Source organism: Dioscorea cayenensis, chromosome 19 (assembly GCF_009730915.1).
Source record: "Dioscorea cayenensis subsp. rotundata cultivar TDr96_F1 chromosome 19, TDr96_F1_v2_PseudoChromosome.rev07_lg8_w22 25.fasta, whole genome shotgun sequence".
NCBI lineage: Eukaryota > Viridiplantae > Streptophyta > Magnoliopsida > Dioscoreales > Dioscoreaceae > Dioscorea > Dioscorea cayenensis.
This window is the reverse complement of record NC_052489.1, coordinates 22,489,794-22,513,056: the sequence shown is the minus strand read 5'-3', so window position 1 is coordinate 22,513,056 and position 23,263 is coordinate 22,489,794. Positions and strand designations below refer to the sequence as shown.

General features: G+C 34.9%; 1 protein-coding gene across 2 annotated transcripts; it reads right to left on the bottom strand.

The window, feature by feature from the left end:
- Positions 1–10,200: 10,200 nt before the first annotated feature.
- Positions 10,201–12,166, bottom strand: LOC120250378 (protein BIG GRAIN 1-like E). Of its 2 annotated transcripts, none has more exons than XM_039259188.1 (2): positions 11,194–12,166; positions 10,201–10,247 (listed from the first exon to the last, which is right to left on the bottom strand). In XM_039259188.1, the coding sequence occupies exons 1-2, from the start codon at positions 12,084–12,086 to the stop codon at positions 10,241–10,243; spliced, it is 900 nt and encodes a 299-aa protein (XP_039115122.1). In that variant the 5' UTR covers positions 12,087–12,166; the 3' UTR covers positions 10,201–10,240. The 2 variants fall into 2 exon arrangements, with proteins under 2 accessions (XP_039115122.1, XP_039115123.1); XM_039259189.1 differs by lacking the exon at positions 10,201–10,247 and having other exon boundaries at positions 11,113–11,470; positions 11,558–12,166.
- Between the last annotated feature and the right edge of the window lie 11,097 nt (positions 12,167–23,263).

Sequence of the window (23,263 nt, the reverse complement as noted above, 5' to 3'; positions counted from 1 at the left end):
AACAAACCAACAGCCAAGATACCCAAGAAAAACAAATATGTCTTCGCCTCAAGTGGTGGAGGAAAAGAAAAACTTGGGGGAAGGCAAGGAAGATGGTGGTCAAACCCACTTACAATGAAGGGGAGGCACTGAGAGAACACTTGCAATAACAAATGGAGAGGAGGTGACACCGACTGAGGTGTGGAAAATTGAAATGTTTTCAAAGATGAAGGCACGCACTCACTTGGTGATGCTAAAACCCTAACAAAATACGATGCACTTACTGGCGTAAGAGACAACCGTAAGGTTCTTTGTTTTGATCTTACAATCAAGCTTTCGGGTGTAAGCTACCCGTAAGAAGCTTGGGTTGTATCTCCATGGAGGTTATGGGCAGTAAGGGTTTAAAGTCGAACCACAAAGTACTTTGGATGACCCTTACTGCAACACTTACGGGGCATAAGTCACCCATAAGGATCCTCTGAACTATACTCTCCAGGACTTACTGGTCATAAGTCCTCTCGTAAGACTCTCTGGATCCCCCTTGCGGGGTGGCTTACGGGCGTAAAATTCTCATAAAGTTCTCTATTTGAGGCTTATGGACCTTATTACAGGCATAAGTAACCCGTAAGAATCCTAGAAATTTGAGCAAAGTTATTCATGTTTTTTGCAGTTAAGCTCAAATACATATATGACCTAGATTGCCTAAAAAATGAGTGTCAATGATAAGAAGTATCCAACCAACTCATAAAAAATCAAGACAAGCCAGGTAATTATTACTGAAATGAGTAAAACTACAAAACTACTACTAAAGACTCAAACTCAACAAAACACAAAAATTGCTTGGGTTGCCTCCTAAGAAGGGTTTGTTTTACATCATGAGCTTGACATACCTGAAATGCACACGCCAAAGAGGCTTTTCGTGAAAATTCTCTATACTTGGATTGAAAAGGTCACTAAAATAGTGCTTTAGCCTTTGATCATTTACGTTAAATGTGCCATGTTCATGGTATGTTATTTTAACTACTCCATGGGGAAATACTTGAGTTATGCATTAGGGTCCCAATCACTTTGATTTAGGTTTTCCTTAAAAAAGTTTCAAGAGAGAATTATAAAGTAACACATGATCTCCCTCACAAAACTCATGCCCTGGCTTAATGAATTTGTCATGATACATTTTTGTGCGCTCTTTATAAGTACGACAATTTTCATTTGACAATTGTCGCCACTCATCTAACTCATTTAATTGAAGTTTCCTTTTTTTTCTCCTGCAACATCTAAATTAAAATTTAAGAACCTAGTGGCCCAATAGGCTTGATCCTCTAGCTCAACCAGTAAATGGCATGTTTTTCCATAGACTAAATGGTAAGACGGTAAGGCGAGGTTCCCAAAGGTGTCTTGTAGGCTGTCCTATAAGCCCAAAGGGCATTATCTATTTTTTTCGAATTAATCCTTCCTACCAAGGGTTACCATTTTTTCTAGGATTAGTTTCAGTTGATGATTAGAGACTTCTACTTGGCCATTAGTTTGAGGGTGATACGGAGTAGCTACTCTATGGGTAACATCATCTTCTTAAGGACCCTCTCTAGTTGTATATTACAGAAATGTGCGCCTCTATCGCTAATAATCGACCTAGGTATCCCGAACAAAGAGAATAATCTTTTTAGAAATTGATAAAAAACCTTAGCATCATTAGAGGACAAGTCTTGGGCTTTAACCCATCTCAAAACATAATCTACTGCTACCAAGATATATTTATTGCCATAGCAGCTAGGAAAAGGGCCCATGAAGTAGATGCCCCAAACATCAAAGATTTCACAATTAACAATGGGGTTCTGAGGCATTTCAAAGTGGTGGGAAATGTTACCTGTTTGTTAACAATTGTCACAACATTGAATGTACCTCTATGCATCATGAAAAATAGATGGCCAAAAGAAACCAGCCTTGAGTACTTTTGCCGAGGTTTTATTTGCACTGTAATGTCCATTTGTAGGTCCTGAATGACATTGCCTAATGATTTCCCATCCTTCCTCATGCGAGACACACTGTCAAATAAACTGATCTGCACAAAAATGCTTCACATCTGCAAAGAATTATTTTTAAGATGTGAAATTATATCCTTGGAAAGGACTTGCTACAAGGTAATTTGCAAAGCCCGCAAACCATGGTGCATCAACCTTACCTAATGCATTGATAAGATAAAGATGTTCTTCAGGAAAATAATTGTTGATTTCCATTCCTTCTTGAAGTTCCACTCCTTGGTGCTCAAGTCTAGACAAGTGATCAGCTACTAGATTCTCCATACCTAGCTTATCCTTGATTTCTACATCGAATTCCGACAAAGGTAAAACCCACCGAATCAATCATGGTTTGGCATCAGTTTTGCTAAACAGATAATAAAGTGTTGAATGATCTATGAAAACTATGACTTTGGACAATATAAGATAGGGACAATATTTCTCAAATGCAAACACAACAGCTAGTAACTCCTTCTCGGTGGTGGTATAATTTTTTTGCGCATCATTCAGAGTTTTACTAGCATAGTATATAGGTTGAAAGTGTTTATCCCTTCTTTGCCCCAAAATAGATCCTACTGCGTGATCACTTGCATCGCACATAATTTCTAAGGGAAGGTTCCAATCAGGGCTATAATAATTGGTGCATTCACTAACTTCTCCTTTAGTGTCTCAAATGCCGATAACACATTCCATGGAAAATTCAAAGGGTACGTCCTTCTCAAGAAGCTTGGTGAGGGGTCAGGTTATCTTTGAAAAGTAAATAATGAAATTCCGGTAAAACCCGCATGCCGAAGGAAACCTTGTATAATACCGAAGATGGAGGTGGAAGTTTTTTAATAATTTCAATCTTTGCTCGATCAACTTCTATTCCGTGTTGAGATATCTTGTGCCCCAAAACTATTCCTTAATGGACCATAAAATGACATTTCTCCCAATTTAGAATCAAGCTTGTTTCCTCACACCTCCTTAAGACCTTCTTCAAATTCTTCAAACAATGTTCAAAGGAGTCCCCAAAGACAGAGAAATCATCTTTGAATACCTCCATGATATCTGCATTGAGATTATCAAATATTGTAGTCATGCAGCGCTGAAAGGTGGCTGGTGCATTGTACAAACCAAAGGGCAACCCATCTAAGAAACAATAGAACATGTGCCCGGATAGTTGTTCCAACATTTGATCGATAAATGGAAGAAAGAGATAATCATTCCTCGTGGCATCGTTCAGCTTCCTATAATCGATGCAAACTCTCAAGCATGTAATGGTTCGCTTAGGGATCAGTTCATTTCTCTCATTGGTGACATTGTTATTCCACCCTTCTTGGGTATAGCCTAAACGGGGCTAACCATGCACTGTCAGAAATCGGATAAATTACCCAGGCATCCAATAGCTTAATCATCTCGGTTTTTACCACCTCCTTCATATTTGGATTTAGTCTCCTTTGAGGTTGAACAATAGGTTTGAAATTCTAGTCCATTAGGATTTTGTGGGCGCAAAATGACGGATTAATGCCCTTAATGTCGGCAATCTTCCACATAATTTCTCCTTGATGCTCCTTGAGAACTTCAACTAACCTATTCTTTTGATCAAATGATAAGTGGGTCGAGATTATAACTGGAAGTATAGAATTCTCAGCTAAAAAAGCATATTCTAAATGCTCCAGTAGCTTTTTCAATTCAAGTTCTTGGGGCTCTTTGATTGTGGTCTTTAGTTTCTTGTTCTGAACACTGAGTTCCTCCTTGATTTCTGATTGCTCCAACTCTGGTGCTCGCGGTGCAATGTCATTCTCTCGATGTTTCTCTTCATCTTCAACCGATATTGACATTACACTCTGAACTCCTAAAAATGATGAAATTTTTAACTCCTCACCTTGTTGCTCTCCCAAAGAACCTACAAAGTGATCCAGTGCTTCTTCGAGAGTTTATTAGCCTGAATCATAAAATTTCTTCGATTCAAACTGAAACAACTGGTCAAATAACTGCGTCATTGTGTTCTCCTCACTATTCTTTGCATAATAATAATTCTTCTCCCAGTGATTTTGTTGCACAAAACTATCAATCCTGGTTCTCATATCTGCTAATTATCCCTAAAGAGTAGCTTGAAAATGGTTAACAACCAAAAAGTTAAATATGTATTGCGAAGATAAGAAGAATGAAAAATTAAAATTAAATTAGAATGTAATGGCTAAAATGACGGATATTCAAGTGTTCCTAATATCACTAATCTTCCCCAGCAACGGTGCCAAAAACTTGATGTGGGAAGAAAGTGAATACTAGTAATGACTCTAAACTAGAATAATAGGGCTAAATTTCTTAGTTGGGTACTAACTTTTGGTCATATATCACTTTGAGCACTAACCTTCAATTCGTACCAAAGTGAGTATTAAGTTTCTATTCTCTTTCACCGACTGAGCACTTGGCCCTTTCTGGCGAGAAGCTTATAATGGGGCCGCCGGATTGCTTGCATGGACTCCTATTTTCCATGTAAGAGGCTGTCGTGGAGCCTTCCATGTCAGTGACTTACCCACATCAGTGAGAAACGACCCCATGTTGAAAGCCACGTAGGCATCTTCCAAGTGAGTACTTAACTTCAAATCATTTTAACCTTTTAACCCTAGTTTTTTACAGTGATGGCGAGGGTGAAATCGGCGGCAACAGTGCACCGGTTGAGGCATCCAAGAGAAGGCGAGAAAGAGGTACGACAGTTTCAGTGATGAGTGGTGTAGAGATTGGGACGGAAGTCCATCGAAACAAAGGGGAAGCTTTGGGAGCAGTGCAGTCGAAGGAGAAGCATCATGGAGATCAACTGGGCCGTAAGGCCACCGGAGTTGGAACCACCAGTTTACCATAGGTTGGATTTATAGTTACGAGTATGGATGAATGGAATTATTGTTGATGTTAGGGTTTGAATGGTTATTGTTTTCAAATCCATGTGCATTTCTGCGGGTTCAGCAAAATTTATGACATCTTATCTATGTAAAACCCTAGAATTTTTATTGTTTAACCAGACGATTGTATTTTTTTGTGAAGTATTGAATTTATCATGATTATTGTTTAATTTCTTGAGATTTATTCTCTGTGTATTCAAAGGCTAAGTTTCTTTTTATTTCCTCTTTTGCGTTATGAATAAAGTTTGGTGTCACTGTTTTATGAACTCTTGAGTTGATCATGGCTATTGCTGAATTTAAGTTTTTTACCCCTGTTTTATGATTAGTTGTTCCAGGATTGGTATGATTTATTGTGATTGTGAGTAGAACTATTGAGTTGAGAGTTTGGTTTTACTTTTGTAATGCATTGCCTTCAATGTCACTAGGCAACCAAATATTTTGATATATAACATTAAATCTATTTTTGAAAGAACTGAATAGATAAGTTGTTAGCTCTTGTGTTAGTGATTATTATTGTTCAATTTCTTGTGATTTATTTCTTGTATCCATGTGAGGTGAGTTTGAAAATGAAGTTCTATTTCTTTCCTGATTTTGTGTTTATTTGTGATTTATTTATTATATCATGTTAGATGAGTTTTAGTGTCATTCTATCTAATGCAATGCTTTTGATATGTTTGTTAATCATTGAAGGACTTCGAGATGATAATTTGATTGATGGCACATATATATCACACATAAACTAGTAATGATAACCATTTCTGACCAACTTTTGACTTCAAACCATGCTGTAATTATAACAATCATCATAATTTCTTAGAGCTAATTAGAAATATAACCATGTTGAAATGGAATTAATGACTAAATAGAACCATGAAACTATGTGGAAGGCATTTTTTTGTTGTTGTTGATGTTTCTTTTATTTTATTATTCTTTTGATATATTGATGCAGGGCAAGAAGAATATGGACCAACTAAGTGGAAGGGCTTCTGGGATGATTTATCACAGGTGAATATAAATTTTTTCACAATATGAACCCCACGACAATTTCTAATTTTGGGTTCTTCCTGGCTTTAAGGTGACAAACAACTCAAACCAAGCCACCAAGGTGTGGCAACAAGTCAGACAAGTGGAGGGTAAAAACAAATGCCAATTGGAGTAGGGAAGAATAAACTAGGTATAGGACCTATATTAAGGTCTTGAATGATGGACAACACTTTGGAGGCTAAAGGGAAAGAGGGAACTGTTGGGAAAAGAAAGAGAATATGGAAATCACCTGGTGTGGAAAGGTCTTGATGGGGTGTTTTAATTTTGGTTTTTGATAAATTTCATAGTGTAAATGCATACTTGTATGTTCTGTGTTTTTTAGAACTTGGGGACAACAGTAACTTGTATGTTCTGTGGTTATGGTTTTAGGCAAATATGAAGGTTGTAGCTTTTTTTTTTCCAATGTTGCTTCATACTTGTATGTCCTGTAGGAACAACAATAACTTTTATTATTATTATTATTGGCAAATATGTTGGGACAACAGTAATTTGTATGTTTTGTTGTGTGAACTTATGCTTTTTGGTGTTAATGAAATGTGCTTTTTAAGTGAAAATTTGTATAGCGTAATATGATCTGATTGTATTTAATAGGGGGTGAATTGAGTCAAATTCATCCTGAATTGAGTGAATTTTTATGCAGGAGTGATCTTTCATATTTTTTGCAGAAATTGTGAACTTTATCACAAAGAAATGATGCATGAATTAACCCATGATTGTGAATTAACCCAGACAAAGTAGTGACTTCTTCCAATTTATACCCCTAATGCTTCTTCTGCAGCTTCTCCTCTGTTGTTTGAAGTGGAAGACCTCTTGTAGTGAGTTCAACACCGAAAACAGTAAAAAACTAGGGCACGTCATAAGTTTCTCGTCAGAAATTGTGACATCTTGCAGTAATAATAGGAATTGTGACCTCTGCTGTCACTTCAAAGCTCGCTGGACATCACACGCTAGCTCGCCGGACATCGTCGGACATGAAGCATTGCTACCAACGATCGTACGCTCACGGGAAGCATGGTAAAAAACTAGGGCTAAACATAATCTCAACTTTGATGATGAAGATGATGCCTATGTGGTAGCCAGTGTGGGTCATTTTCTCGCTGATGTGGGTTAGTCATTGACGTGGAAGGCTCCACGACAGCCTCTTATGTGGAAAATAGGAGTCCACGCAAGCAATCCGGTGGCCACGTCATAAGTTTCTCATCAGAAAGGGCCAAGAGCTCAGTCAGTGAAAGAGAATAGAAACTTAGTGCTTACTTTGGTACGAATTGAAGGTTAGGGCTTAAAGTGAGATTTGACCAAAAGTTAGTACCCAACCAAGAAATTTACCCAAAAAAAAGCCCAAATGATCGAATGATGTGTGTGTGAACAAGAGTAAGTAAGAATAAGAAAATACGGGAAATAATTGGAAAGAAGTCAAGGAAGAAAGCTATGTCCGAGAATAGTATCTGTCTACGGTTATGAAGTACATGACAAAGGTTGTCTAGGTATGCAATTCTATTTGAATCGAGAGATTTTCAGAATTATACTAAACCTTGATTTCTCAAGTGAAGAGTAACTGAATAGGTGCAAAGCTGATACAAACATCCACACAATCGCATTAACACTTTATGAAACTTTATTGTTAGCTAATGACAATTTCTTAGTTGATAATCACCCCCAATTACCCCTATCTGAATACAGAGCAAAAATGTGATTTCTCCTAAACTCCACTCCACATGATTGCAAAGAACACAGAGATTGCCAATAACTCACTCTGAAGAATTGGGAGAGAAGGAGTCTCCAAAGTACCCTATACCCAGGCTTACTCACAATTCCCTCTAATCATGGTATGTATATGCTAGGTGGGTATTTCTTCTCTTCATGTAGCATATTAAACATAATTGCTATGGCTTTTGCCTCGTTAGCAACCAATCATTTAAACACACAATTATATTCAAATAGATATAATTGTAATTAAGAAAAGAATTTAAAGCATTAAAGATTTAACAACCAATGTTAAAGAAGTAAACCCTAGAGTTCAACTACATCTAAACATCTACAAATTAGCCCTCCATGAAAACATCCAAGATACAAATAATTGGAGGAAACATGAAATCCATGAAAACCCCTTTTCAATTTTGTCAATGAAGAATTGCCGAAGAAACCCTTGAGAAGCTTCCACGCAAGCCGCCAAGGTGAGCTTGACGGTTTCAACCTTCAATCCCCTTGAATGTGAAGCCAAATTCCCCTTGAAAGTGCTCTTTAGGTGCTAAAGATTCGCCTCTTATCTTCCCTAACTTCGCCTCCAAAAATCACCAAAAAAAAAAAAAGAATTGGATGCCTTAAAAATCCTTATCAGACTTATTTATACCTAATTGCTTACTGGCTGCTACCAACGTAAGGATGTGGTCGTAAGAGAGCTGGAGAAGATAGTCACAAGTCTTATGATACCTCTTACGGCCGTAAGTTACATCTGTAAGGTCCTCTATTTGTGTTACAGTTGTAAGAGGTAGAATGTAAACTTCATTGTGTTGCTCCTTGAAACTGTCCTTACGGACATATATATGTTGTGGTTGTAAGCTCCTCTGGATAGTCTTTATGATCAAAAGCCTTGCCTGTAAGTCCTCTGAATTGGCTTTGAATCCCCATGTTCTCTGGAATCTATTTACACCCCTAAGGTTTGTCGTAAACTAGAGAGCTTCAACTTCATCGTTTTAGGTCTGAAATACTTCTTTTGGTTTTCTCTCATCTTGAAACACTGTCCTAAGCCTGTTAATGCAAAACACACTATATTTAACATCGAATTCCACAATATGGTTTTAATGCATGACGATTAAGTGTACAAAATGATATGAAATACATGAACATTGTACACTCATCGATAGGTGCAATATTGGAATCCAAGAACAACACATTAGGCTCATGGTTTCGCTAGTAACGTGAACCTGTACCAACCAATCATATGTGCACTGCACTGGAGGACAGAACGGAGATGGCCACTGTGGAGCTTAACCAAGAAGCTGGTGACAGTATGCAATCAACTCCCTGACCTGATCACCATCACGGAGCTGGACTAAAACCATCTCCCCTTTGTCATCATTGGCCTCCAAGTCTAGCATAAAAATAAAAGATGCTATGCTGATGTAGAAGTGGTTCTTGTGAAACAGGATGTCATGAAATTGATCATGTGGTGCAAGTTGATAAGGTGGGTAAGGGATGCTATTCCAAACCAGCTCCTTTATCCTGAGAAAGTTCACTCGACTATGTATGTTCCACATGACAGCCACAAACGCAGTCGGGATCAGTTGGGACAGAAGAAATAGCCACTTTTAACGGCAAGTGTATTTTGAGATTCCAGAAGTACATTTGTATAAATTTTGGGCGCCTGAGACTCTGGGCATTTCATGATGCATCACTTGTCTCAGGGAGCCAGATGAGCTCTCCAGTGACAGGGTTTTGAAGGTACATCCTTCCTGCTGCACCATCAACAAAGGCAAGCCATCGTTGTGAGCATGAGCCGCAAAAGTAGGAGAAGAAGCTGATGCTGGTGTGGGGGTTCATAGATGCCAGTATTGCAGAGGATGAGGAGAGGGAAAGGGAACCGAGGGTGGCACGCCGGAGAGGATGAGAGCCAAGAAGAGCAAACTGAGAGGAAACAGACGTGATCCATGGTGTTCAGCTCAGCTTGCTGGCGATGATGAACACTGGGAAATCATCCATGGCCGACCAGTCACGTTCTTGGGACGTGGACAAGTCACACATCATCATCATCTTCCTCGATCTGCTTGAGTTGAGCCAACGACAAAGAATCAATCTGGAATGCAATGATGATTTATTATTATTATTATTATATTTATCACTTATCACTTTTTCACTGTTTAATTTACAGGGTTTTATCCAAATAACTAGATTGTTTTTAGTTTATGTTTGGTTTTATTATTTTTAGTCTTATCCATTATATTAACTTGTCTAACATGAGATTGATTTTAAACATGTTAATAGAAACAAACTCTATTGGTTTACATATTTTTGAAATAAATGTGGATAAACCACAGATTTATTGAATAAAAAGAGACATAGAGTACTAAGATAAAAATCTCACCGTAAGTGAGGAGAGGAACTAGAAACAACAGGAAAATAAAAGACATGGAGAGAAGGAGCTAGGAAGGCGGAAGACACCGTCCGGTCCCTCGAGCCTATCCAAGCCATCAAAAGGAGCAACTACTCCTGCAGCATGATCGTAGTCCCGATTCTCCAACGGGGTTTGAGTCTCTAGCTCAGTAGAAGTTAAGAGAGCGCTTAATTTTCAGTGAAGCTTCAGTAAGGACTGGTTGCTGACTATCTCCTGTAATTGAGAACCAAGAGAGGAGCATATTAGCAGTTTTAATAAAGATATTGTAAACCGGTAAAGCAGTCAAATGAAAAATACGAGTGTTTCGTTCAATCCAGATAGGTTTACATATTTACTTACGATTGTTTTTTTAATATATTTTACAAAATAAATAAACCAATTTCATTAAAGATTTTTAATATTTCTTTGTCCAAGTTCTTCTTTCCTAGACAAGAAGAATTAATAATGATGATACCAAATTATTTTAAATTTTATAAATTATTATTATTATTATTATTATTATTATTATTATTTCTTGGAAAACATGTTTGTCATAATTATTTTTTAAAAGAATAAATTTTAAAAATAAAAATAAAAATATATTTAAATATCATAAACTATACATAGGTATTGGTTTACATATCATAAACTATTGTTTGAGCGTGTTCATATTGCATGATCATGGATTTGGTAAGGAGAAAACCACGAGGAGCATAATGAAGAGCTTGAAATTATCCATGGTTTTCTTCACCTCTTAATTTATTTAAATATCTTAAATTCTATTCTATCAAATATTTTTAACAATACAAAGGAGAGTTCAAAACATTATCCCCAAACAAGATATATATTGATTGTTTATCACTTAAAATATAATAATATTTCACCAAAAAAAATTCATTTCCTTATTAAATAATATTACAAATTCACTTGGCCATGACATATATATATATATATATATGTAAAAAAAAAATCTATAGATAAATTTGGATGTAATTATTTTGTACGGGTATATAATTGCAATTTCAAAATTTAGAGAAAGAGAGAGGAATTTCATTCAATATTGAAGAAGAGTTGCATTAATGCAACACATAAACTTCCACAGCAATTACTCAAAGCTATAATATAAACACCTGATCAATTATTGTTATAAGTATTAGGATCTTTCCCATTTCTAGCTGACCTTGCAGAGGAACCAATGGAGATGGCAATGGCAATGGCCTCCCTCTTCACAAACTCCATGTCTGTGGTGCCATAAACAGGAAGATCACTTGAGAGAGTACCAGAACAAAAGCTCTTTATCTCAAAAAGATCAGAGCTTGAATCACTCTCCCCTCCATCCTCCTCCTCTAACACCACCCTTTTGAATCCTCTCCTCTCCTTTGCTTTCATTTCATTTGCCCATACCTTGTCTTTCCAAGCACTGTTACCTTTTAACACCCACTTGTTCTCCACCGCACCTAATTCAGTATTATTAGGAACCATGCACTCCCCACAAAACTCATCACCATTAATCTTCTTACCCTGATCTTCCAAAGAGTACGTACCATTGCTTGCAAACTTGTAATTTTTGAAAAACCTCTCCCTGAATCTAGCTTTCTCAGCCATCCATGTATGATCATCATTGATCATGGCCACTTTGTTATCTTGCCATGCTTCATGGCTTGTCACCTTGGCTTTGGAGTTAACGTTGCTCTTGTCCCTCAACTCGAGGATCTTCTCACCATCCTCTAAATACCTCAACTTCTTCTTAAGAGATGATTGGAAGAGCAAGCTAAGGAAGTCAGCCAGTGAGCCACAAGGAGAGCTTGGTTGCTTATAAGGCTCATCCTTGGTGATCTCTTTCTTAGATGCTTGTGCAGTGTTAACTGCTGCAGGAGTACTAGTGGTAGCACGCTCTAAGCTCTTCTTTGCTGGCTTTCTCATAAGCTTGTCTTCTCTCAGTGCATTGCTAACACAATCTATGCTGCCGGAGAAGTATCGTGCCGCATCAAAGACATCGAGCTCGTCGGACTGTTTGAAGCATGATGATGGCTTTCTAAAGTTGTTAGTGTTTGATAACTTAATGGTGGACATGATGGAGAAGAAGAAGAGATGATAGTCTTACAAGTATAGGAAGGAAGGAAGGAAGGAAGGCTGGAAAGAGTAGCAGTAGTCTTTGCATGCATGGCAAGTGACTTTGTTAAGAGGGTTCTCTCCTTATTAAAGGGGCAGCAGCCAGCAAGAATGGTGGTTGAAGCTGGGACGAGTGTTTGGCTGATGAGGATTTGATATTGATTTTGAGCATGGTGGGTGGGATTACCTTTTCATTAACACGTACCCGAATTGAAGCTGTATTTGTTGATGGTTTGCTTGGCCTTTAGAAGACCCTCCTTGTGCTATTTGTGTTCCCTAGACTAAAGGGAAGTTAACTACTTCACACTTGACACCACACAAGTTCAGTATCATGTGATCTGGGTACTGGTTGGACACTAGTCTTGTCTCCTCCATACTTTTATCTTCGTTTTTTTTTAATTATTATTATTATTATTATTATTATTATTATTGAAAAGATATTGGTGAAACAGGGTCGATTTCATGGTGCATGCCAACATATGTAGTATATTTGGTTGGTATAAGTTCCTTTTTCATAATCAAATCACAGGGATAAATATAAATTTTTTTTTTGTCTTGGCAAAATGAATAAATTATGTTAAAAACATACACAGACATAGAGTTAATATCTCAATATATATATATATATATATATATATAGGTATAATACCCTAATTGGTCTCTCTACTTTTCTCTCTCTTCCCTTTTGGTCCCTCTACTCAAAAATGCGTCGCACTAATCCCTCAACTCTTGAAAATGACCCAATTTAGTCTCTCTACCCTTAATCTCTTCCCATCTAGTCCCTCTACCCTTGAAAATACTATCAAATAATTAGCCTATTTTAGAGTAGAAGGGACTAAATAGAACTATTTTCAAAAGTAGAGGGACTACTTGGGAGCATTTTTGAGTAGAAGGGCCAAAAGGAAAGAGAGAGAAAAGTAGAGGGACCAATTTAGGTATTATACTATATATATATATATATATATATATATATGTGTGTGTGTGTGTGTGTGTGTGTGTTTTTACTATATACGAGATAAAATTTCACCTCATGAATATTTTACTTAAAGAAAACCAGTTTCAAATACATTAAGATGTTGCTGACTAAATACTATTTATTTTTTTAAATAATAATTTATTTTAAAAAAATATTAATATTCATAACTAGGGATGTCAAAAACTGAATCGACCTGTGTTTTTTGACCCGATCCTCCCTGGCTTTGGGCGGGGCGGGGTGGGTTTAGTTTTTCCATACCCCGCCCCGCCCTGCTATTAATTTAACTTGTTATAAAAATTATATAGTGTAGAGGTAAATGAATTTTTTTTTAAAAAAATTCAATAAATTTCTTATGAACTTGTTTTTATAAATATATGTTTTATAAAAAAATCTATTTTAAAAATATTTTAAGCAATTTTAGTTATTTATTTGTAACTATGAGCGGGGTAGGACGGGACAGAGTGGGCGATTTATGAAAAAAAAAAAAAGGGGGTCTGGGCGGGGTGGGGATGGTAAAGGCGTGCCCCACCTCGCTCCATTGTCATCCTGGGCAGGGATGGTAGAGGCGTGCCCCGCTCCCACCCCCACCCCACCTATTGCCATCCCTATTCATAACTATTTATTATTATAAAAAAAATATATTTAAAAAATATATTTTTTTTTATTTTGTACTACGTAACATTGATTAAGTCAACCTCATCTCAAGTAAAAAAAATTCTTTGAGCTCAAAGGCAAATATATATACTATCATGTATGGATGATAACCCATAACAGATAAAATACTTTATTAGTTTGATAAAGTTGTGCTTTATTATTTTATTTTATTTTTAAGAAAAGAACAAATGCTTGGTTAATCAAGAGGCATGTATGATGTTAATTGTCTAAACTCCCATGCCATTAATATATCTATATGAGTTTTGAACTTGCATTATCTTTTTTTCTACTCTTGGGATTTTAATTAATGCAGCTAATCATTGATGTAATTTATTTATTTTTATATATAAAAAAATAGTTTTTCTTTGTTGGATCATATAATATATAGACGTGATACAAATCGAGCATGTGACGTCACAGTCATACTAGAATGAATCCAATTGGAGGTATCCAAACTAGTCCAACTGTTGATTAAAGTTGGCAACGGTTATCCTGTCAAGTCATTTTTTAAGTGAATTTGAGACCAGTAATTTCATTGGCCAAACACATGAGGATGCACGCATTGGATGCCAAGAAATATTAATAAGTAGGGGCCTAATAAGATCCATTGCAGGTGAAATGCATTGATACTTTTTGTACCTGTTTTGGCCTGCTGTCATTGTCTTTTTGTAGCAAATCCTAGACAATTCCACTCCCATGCAACTCACCCAAGCACTCGATCTTTCTTCAATTTTTCATGGATGACGATTTTTTCCTCAAATTTCATAAAATATCTGAATAATTTTATTAATACGGCCAATTTGAAAACCAGTAATGTATGAAAAGAAATAATCATATTTAATTGCATTGCGCACTTTTTTTTTAATTTATAGTATTGATCATATGTTTATTGATTGTGTAAATATATTTCTAAATGTTAAAATTAAAGATCCAATTTAAGGAAACTATCCCAAATAATTAAATAAATCCTCAACTTTGTAGAAAATTCATTAGATTCATGGGAATTACATTGACGGCAGAGAAATTCTATAAAATGAGGGGAGATTAGTGATGTTTTAGTTTTACAAAGGCAATAAGTGCCGCCACATAAGAGGGTGTCAAAGAGACAAGTGAATACGGTAATGCACTAGTTATGGTGGCTTAACGACCCTTTAGAAATATACTATGTGGAGCCAGCTAACAATCAGAGCAATAATGGTCCACCACATGTAGAGTCAGAACGCAGTCGAGCCGAGCTGAGCTTTTGCCTTGTTCAAGCTTGGCTCGTTCTATTTAATCGAGCTGAACTCGAGCCGAGCTTTCTTCGAGCTTCATTTTTTTATGTTCGAGCTTGGCTCATTATTTTAACCGAGCTCGAGCTCTAATCGAGCTTCTTTCGAGCTTCATGCTCGAGCTCAACTGTTAAGAAAAATTCGAGCTTAGACTTAGCTAGCTAACTTGATTAAGGCTTGACTATATATATTTTTATTTTTTTATTTAGTAAACTTATTTAATGAATCATTATCAAGTGTGACTCAATTCGATTTGAGTTTGATTATATTAATGATTGTTAAAAAAATAAAATTGTAAATAATACTATAAACGAGCTTTTTAATTATACAATAAACGAGTTCTTCACAAGATTTAATGAGTCGAGTTTGGTGGTGTTCAAGCTTGGCTCGTTTATCTTATGAGCTCATTTAACTTAATGAACTAGTTGACTCGAGACTTTTTAATGAGACTTAGCCTTGAATAGTAGTTTATGTAGCCATATATGTGTAACTCAAATTGACAACAATGACATAGTCACATATACACCTTAATATACTTATACATATACATATATATAATGTAATATATATATATATATATATATATATATATATATATATATATAAAGCGAGCTCACAATCGAGCTTTTATAAACGAGCTTGTTCATGAGCTCAGTCACGAGTCTGTTCAGCTAGCCAAAAGCGAGTCGAAAGCTTTTGGTCGCTTCATGGCTCGTTTATTAATCGAACTGAAAATGATGTTCGACTTGCTCTGCTTTCTGATATGAAATTTAAACACGAGCGCAGCCCTGTATCGGTAGAACACCGAGCTACTCACAAACGGCTCGGCTCAAATACACCCCTAACCACATGCACATAAAATAACATAACATAAACCAAAATTTCATAATGGTAAATTTCTCCTCCCATGCAATCCTGAATGGGTGTAAAATATGACTACTCCATAAGAAATCCAATGAATAGTACTATATAGTATTCACACTATTACACAATCCTACTATAGTATTGATGGCGGAGGATCGCATCTCTTTCACCTCAACACTCACACCTACATGCATTTCCACTGTGCTAAACCGTGTTTGGCATGTTTTATTTTTTTTTATTTTTTTTTTGTTTTGTTTTATTCTCCATGTTCCGTGGATCTCCGGTTACTTGTCACTTTGTTCTTCTTCTTGGTTTGTACACTGTTGTGTTTCCAGTCCTTTTGTACTTTATTTTTTTCCAATTTAATATAAATAGCTTATGTATTTTTCATATGAAAACATTATATAATAAAAAAAATTTAAAAATTATTTATATTTTTTATTTTATGGTTTATTTAAATTGCAAATTTTATTTATCAGGTTTTGACTTTGCACCAGAAGATATTAGGTATGGTTTTGGAAGTTTATATCTTCATCATAAATTATGAAAGGGAAAGATATTAATTCGCACTCAAGCCTCCAATTTTAGGACAAGTGGCCAAAGTTCCACCTCATTTAATTTGAAAAATTATTCAAACCTTTTTTGAAATTTCCTTTGGTTTTTATTAATAAAAAATGTAACGCCTTTTGTAAGAGGATATGTTCCCTTGCCATCAAAATATGATGTTTTCAGCCCTGCGTAACTATAACCAATTTGATTAATTGCATATATGCATTGGATTATCCAAATACTTAATGCGCTCTCTTATGTTTAATATGTATTGAATTTTTTTTATTAGATTTAGATTAGTGTTTAGTATGTTAAAGTTGATGTTACGTTAAATAAACATTGAATAAATTATTTATAAATCATTGGAATCACTCCAAAAATCTAAAAATATAGCTATTACTGACGTTACCCTTAAGAAAAAAATTAGACAAAAAGTTAAGTTTTGTTGAAAGATTATTCTCAAGCTTAGAAATTAATTATTTGAATTATGCATGTGATTTAAAAGCCACTTCTTTTCTTTTTATGTATAATTATATCATATTTAGTAAATTGATTTTTTTAATACAAAGGTAAGTAAATGAAAGAAATAAGGAACCATAATAGTAAAAACAAAAAAAAAAATAAAACAATAACACATGAATTTATATGAAAAATTTTAAATTTAAAAAAATTATGAGTAGTAACATGAAAAGTTTTGCTACATTAAAAATTAACAACAGTGTAGCAGTTTATTTTGCTAAATTATATTATCGTCATATAATTCTAATAATATGTTTTTATAAAGGTTCTAAATAAATTATAAGTCAGATTTATCTTAATTTAGTATGGTTCATGACTTAACTCTATATTGCTCCTTATAATCATCTAAATTTTCTGAACAATTCTATACTATAAAGCTTCATCTTTGCACTCCCAACACTAATCTCAAAGAGTTTCTTATAATTTGAAAAATCAAATAAGCCACACCTAATTGAGCTTTTTGACTCATGTTGAATGGGATTTAGATAAAAACCTTAACAATAAATTATATTCACTAAAATTTATCTTTCAAAAATGATCATATATAGCAAATGATATTAAAAAAAATTAAAAATGATAATATAAAGCTAACCATATGGAAGGACTAAAAGAAAGGAATAGTCTATATAGAGTAGGTGAGTTAGCTCCTTCAAAGTTCCAACGTTATCCTATGTATAGAGCCATTGTCCAACTCTAGTAATAAAAATAATTAATGTAAAAATAAAACGTGAGGTATGTGTGAAATTTTAAAATCTTAAAGGTATAGATTTAAAAGTATAAATTACGTTATAGAATTTTGCATGCAATGGTCTATGGCAAGAAAAATTTCAATAAAGCATATGTTCAGTAATAATTTTTATTTTTCGAACAAAATCCTAAAAATAAATTATTTGAAAATTTTAATTATTAATTATGTCAAAGATTGAACAATTGAGTTCCATAATCATTTAATACCATAACTGCAGAGTCAAAGGCCATATGTATATAAATTGAAAGTGTGTTTGGAAAGATTTTGTAGAATAAGGGTTGTAATCTATCATAAGCTAATGCTACTTCGCTGTATAATGAAATTATTTTAGATTATAAATATTAATTAATGAAAAGTTGAAAAAAAATGTTATAATTTGTATTGACTTTTTAGGAATTTATTTTGTAAATTAAAATTCTAAAACTCCTTGCATGATCGTAGATTTTGTTTTAATTTTCTAAATGTTTCAATCATTTATAAAATAAATTTATATTTTAAAAGTCTATATATTATTTCTACAAGTACTAATTTTATTGGGTTTTGGATTGCATGAAGGAGATTAATCTTGTACCCTTGTGAAAACCATGATTGTTTGTTAATATTAATGATTCATTTTTGTTTATTGGGTTATACAAATAATTTTCTCTTAGTTACTTTAAAATATTTATGACTTGTAATTAATGCCTTGATAAATATATGGAATTCGCTCTAGTGGAAAATTTTGAATTAATTGACATAGAATTTGTGTTTGGCTCACAAATAAAATAGAGTAGATTAAATCACAACATATTTTTTTATTCTCAACTAAACACCATCAATATAGTAATTATGAATATAATTTATTTTTACAAAATTAATTATCAATTATTATATGTATTTATATAGTAATAATAAATATTTATGTTTAATACATAGAAATTAATTATTAATTAAAAAATTTTATTTCACTACAATATATTTAATTTAATAAGTATTAGTTAAGTTAAATTTCAACTAATTGTTAATTGTTCTCTCCTTTCAAACCACTAATTATGTTCCATATATAATTAAAAACTAATTAGTAAAAAAATCAATTAATGAACTTAAAAAACAGTTTAAAAACAGAGTTGTATGAATAGTGACTTAGACAATTTCTTCATGTTCATTTTAACATTAGTTTGAGCCAATGGCCTAAGATCTATATTCGTTTTGTACATGTATTCCACCATTGTCCTAGGTTTTCTTTTGTATTCTTCATGACATGCTTTGTAACTGGTTTCTTTTATGATCATTTTGTGAATATCATGTAATGGCATAAGAGCTTTAGAATGTAGGGCAAATGGAGATGGGAAAGAGTGGTGACATTGTTTTGTTTTTTTGAGACTTGGTCATGCGGTGGAATAAAAAAAAAATTAGAGAGAGCTTTGTATCTTTTTGACACTTGGAAACTCTCGGCTAATTCATCTTCAATTAGTAGTAGGGTTATTAGTAAATCATTAAGCTGTTTGGTTAAGTTCGTAATCTTCATCTTCCTGATTATAATGGAATTCTCTCGTGGCTTCTGCCCATGTATGTAAGCTTTAAACCGAATTGCATAAGCTTTAAACCGAATTGCATATAGATATATATGTTGAGAAATTTAACAATGATCAAAAGGAAAACCCAAAAGCAATTACACAAAAACAAGAGATTTAACGAGGTTTGGAAGAATATATATGCCTACGTCCTCGAGAGCGGAGTGGCTGTCGATTCTCTTATTAGAATTGAATTAGGGTTACATATCACATGAATATATATATATATATATATATAAACTCTACCCGTTACAATTTAACAAAATACCCCTATACCATCCGTAGCTCCGTTCTGCCCGTTCACCTTTGAATATGAGTCATATACAACAATCTCCACCTTGGCGAATATACCCCATAGAGATAAATAAAACCGGGGAACTTCTCATCATTTAAATGGGTTGGGTGCCATGCCTCCTTAGCATTTAGAGACATAAATCTAGTCCAAGCAATGCTTGAACTTCTTTGTAGTCACTGTCTTTGTGAATATATTAGTTGCATTCTCTGAGGTGTGAGTCTTCTCTAATAATATCTGACCAGATGCCACAAATTCCCTGATTTTGTGAAATCTCACCTCAATATGTTTGGTTCTAGCATGACAGACTTATTCTTTACCAAGTAGATTGCACTTTGACTATCACAATACAATCTAACTCCACCTTGCTCAATACCCAATTCTCTGACCAGCCCTGTAAACCATAAAGCTTCTTTAGCAGCCTATGCAATTACAATATATTCTGCCTCAGTTGTGGACAATGAAACAATAGACTGAACAATAGACTTCGAACAAATAGGCCCTCCTGCAAGAGTAAAGACATATCTTGTAGTAGACCTCCTGTCATCCAAATCTCTTGTGTAATCTAAATCCACATACCCCTCAACTGAAGGATCACCCTCTTTACTACCAAACACAAAGCCATAATCTGCAGTGCCTCTATGATACCTGAAAATCCACTTGACTGCTTCCCAATGTTGCTTACCAAGCTTTGACATGAACTAGCTGACTTGACTAGCAGCATGTCTGGTCTTGTACAAACCATAGCATACATTAAGCAACCAATTACACAAGCATAAGAAACTGAAGACATACCTTCAACCTCACTTTCTGATTTTGGGCATTGATCTTAAGAAAGTTTGAAGTGGGCAGCCAATGGAATGTTAACTGGTTTAGCTCTACTCATGCCAAATCTGTCCAATACATTCTCAACAAAATTCAGTTGAGATAAATATAGTTTCTTTGAGCTTCTTTCCCTGCATATCTCCATACCAAAATCTTCTTTGTAGCTCCCAAATCTTTCATATCAAACTCCTTCCCTAATAAGGCTTTCAATTCTATCACATCACTCATATTCTTCGCAGCAACTAATATATCATCCACATACGGTAGCAGAAAAATAACAGAACCATCATCAATGCTTAAAACATAAACACAACAATCATACTCACAACGCTGTAGCCAATCTGGATCATGTACAAATTGAACCATTTGTACCATTATCGTATAGATTGCTTCAAACCATAGAGCAATCTTTTCAGGCTACAAACCAACTGCTCCTACCTAGGTTAAACAAACCCTTGTGCTTGCTCCATGTAAATCTATTCCTCCAAATCACCATGAATGAAGTGTTCCATTTAAATGTAGATCCCATCTAGCAACCAAACCAAACACCACTTAGATAAAAGTGTGTTTGACCACAGGAGAAAAGATCTCATCATAATCTATACCCTTCTGCTGTGAGTACCCCTTTGCCACAAGTCTAGCCTTGAACTTTTCCCCTTCTTTTTCTGATACTGACTATTTTTTTTTTTGTAGACCCACTTGCACCCAATAGCCCATTTCCCTGGAGGAAGTTCAACCAACATGCACCCAAGTCTTGTTTTTATGGAGAGACTCTATCTCTTCAATCATAGTACCAAGCCACTTATCTTAATTTTGATCACTCATAGCATCTTGGAAAAAAGTAGGATCTGCATCACTAACTATAAGTGCAAAAACAACTAAATCTTCAAAACCATGGTTGGTGGCATAATTATGCGTTTGGGTTTTCCCAGTTCACTATCTGAAACTAATCTTTCCTCTCTTGAACTTGAACTCTCAGTCTTTCCAGGTTATTGTAGTTCCAGCTCCACCTCCACTATATTTTATCTATTTTCCACTGAAATCGGTACATGATTTCCACCACTTTCCTGCAACATTGACTGCTCATCAAATAGTGCATCTCTATTAATCAACATCTTTTTCGCCACTAGATCTCATAACTTATAACCCTTAACCCCTTTTATATAGCCCAAGAATATGCACCTCTTAGACTTTGGATCAAGCTTGGACCTCTCATCACCAGGAATACGCACATAGGTTGAACATCCAAAGATTTACAGTCCTAAAAAATCAACTTCATTACATGTCCACACTTCCTCTATAGTTTTTACATCCAATGAGGCCCGTGGTGATCTATTTAGGATATAACATGCCATATTAACTGCTTCTGACTAGAAACTCTTAGGAAGCCCTACATTCAACCTCAAGCAACATGCCCTTTCAGCAAATCTGCAACTAACTCCATCTACACTGAGATATAACTTGTTGTTCTCAGTAAACAATACTTGCAGAAATATAACTTGCAGCAACTAACTCCCTTTAGCAAACCACTTTTATAAAGAGCAACCATCTCACTTTCACTGAGATGACTTAGTCTCATGTGCCAAAGAAAAGTACTATCTTGATCTGATTCTGCAATTGCTACTCCATCTACAACTGTACTCCCAATCAATCTGTAGATGTTCCCAGCACTCCTATTTCTCTTCGTCACTATCAATGCATCCTTACTCACCATAATGCAATCCTCCTCAGTTTTGTAGCTAAAACCGCTCGCATGTAATGTGCCAAGTGAGATCAGATTATTCTTCAATTATGGAATGTGCCTAACATCATACAAGGTACGAACAACATCATCATGCATCTAAATTCTTTTTTGTCCCTTTCCAACTATTAGGTAATATCAAAAAAATCAAATAACATCAAAAAGGCATGCAGAAGTAACAATATATTTGCGATATATTCTGATTGTTTTAATGAACACCGTAATTTAATTAAAAGGCATAGAAAATTACCTCTTAATGATTTTCTTTTGATGTGTTGAAGTTGTCTCTCGGATTATCATAGATCTCCTAGTGCCGAACGAAAGTCCCACGTCTCTAGATTGCACGCCGGAATTAAGAGACAATCTCCTCTTCTTCTCCAAATAGCGGCTAGGGTTAGAGAGGAAGAGAGAGCTTGGGGATTTTTCTTACTAGAGAATTAATTGATTGATTCTATAGTTAGAGAGGAGTCATATTTATAGAGATTTCATAAAACATGATAAACATTATTCAATTACGAGTTCTATTTGAAATATGAACCTTTATAATATGATAAACATTATTCAATTATGAAGTCCTATTCAAAATATGAACCTTTATAATATGATCAACATTACTATAGAAGTTCTATTGGAAATATGAGTCCTAATGTAACTAAAACCACTTTTGTCTTTGAGTTCTTATAATTTTGATTATCTATTCGACTCCATCGAACTTAAATCAAAATTTAAACTAAAGACAAAAACTCTAGACCAATTTATAATTTCACTAATCCCATCAAGTAAAATTATAAATTAACAATTTAACCATGTACTCAAAACGAGGCTAATTCTTTATCCCTTTAAGCGTGACTCCCTAAGTTTGTTTTGATTGGCAATGGAAGGATACCAAAGGATGTGGGTGACACCTAGCTAGCCCGGTGGCCCCACATCGTAACCCAATTGAACACGAATGAGTAGATCATTACGAACCTCTCTGATTATGATTACCATATGTGTATAAACCTTTCGTTCTTGTATCCGAACCGAGTGAGAGCCATAGTAGTTATCAAACTCACTGAACTCGATCATACGCAAATAATTATAGTGTGGTGAGACTACCAAACTACCCTTCGTGTACCAAACGATTAGTTTGACTGCCTTGGCCAA

Bases quoted from the DNA above. Each gene is read 5' to 3' on its own strand.
- LOC120250378 (XM_039259188.1), bottom strand. From the start codon at position 12,086: ATGTCCACCATTAAGTTATCAAACACTAACAACTTTAGAAAGCCATCA.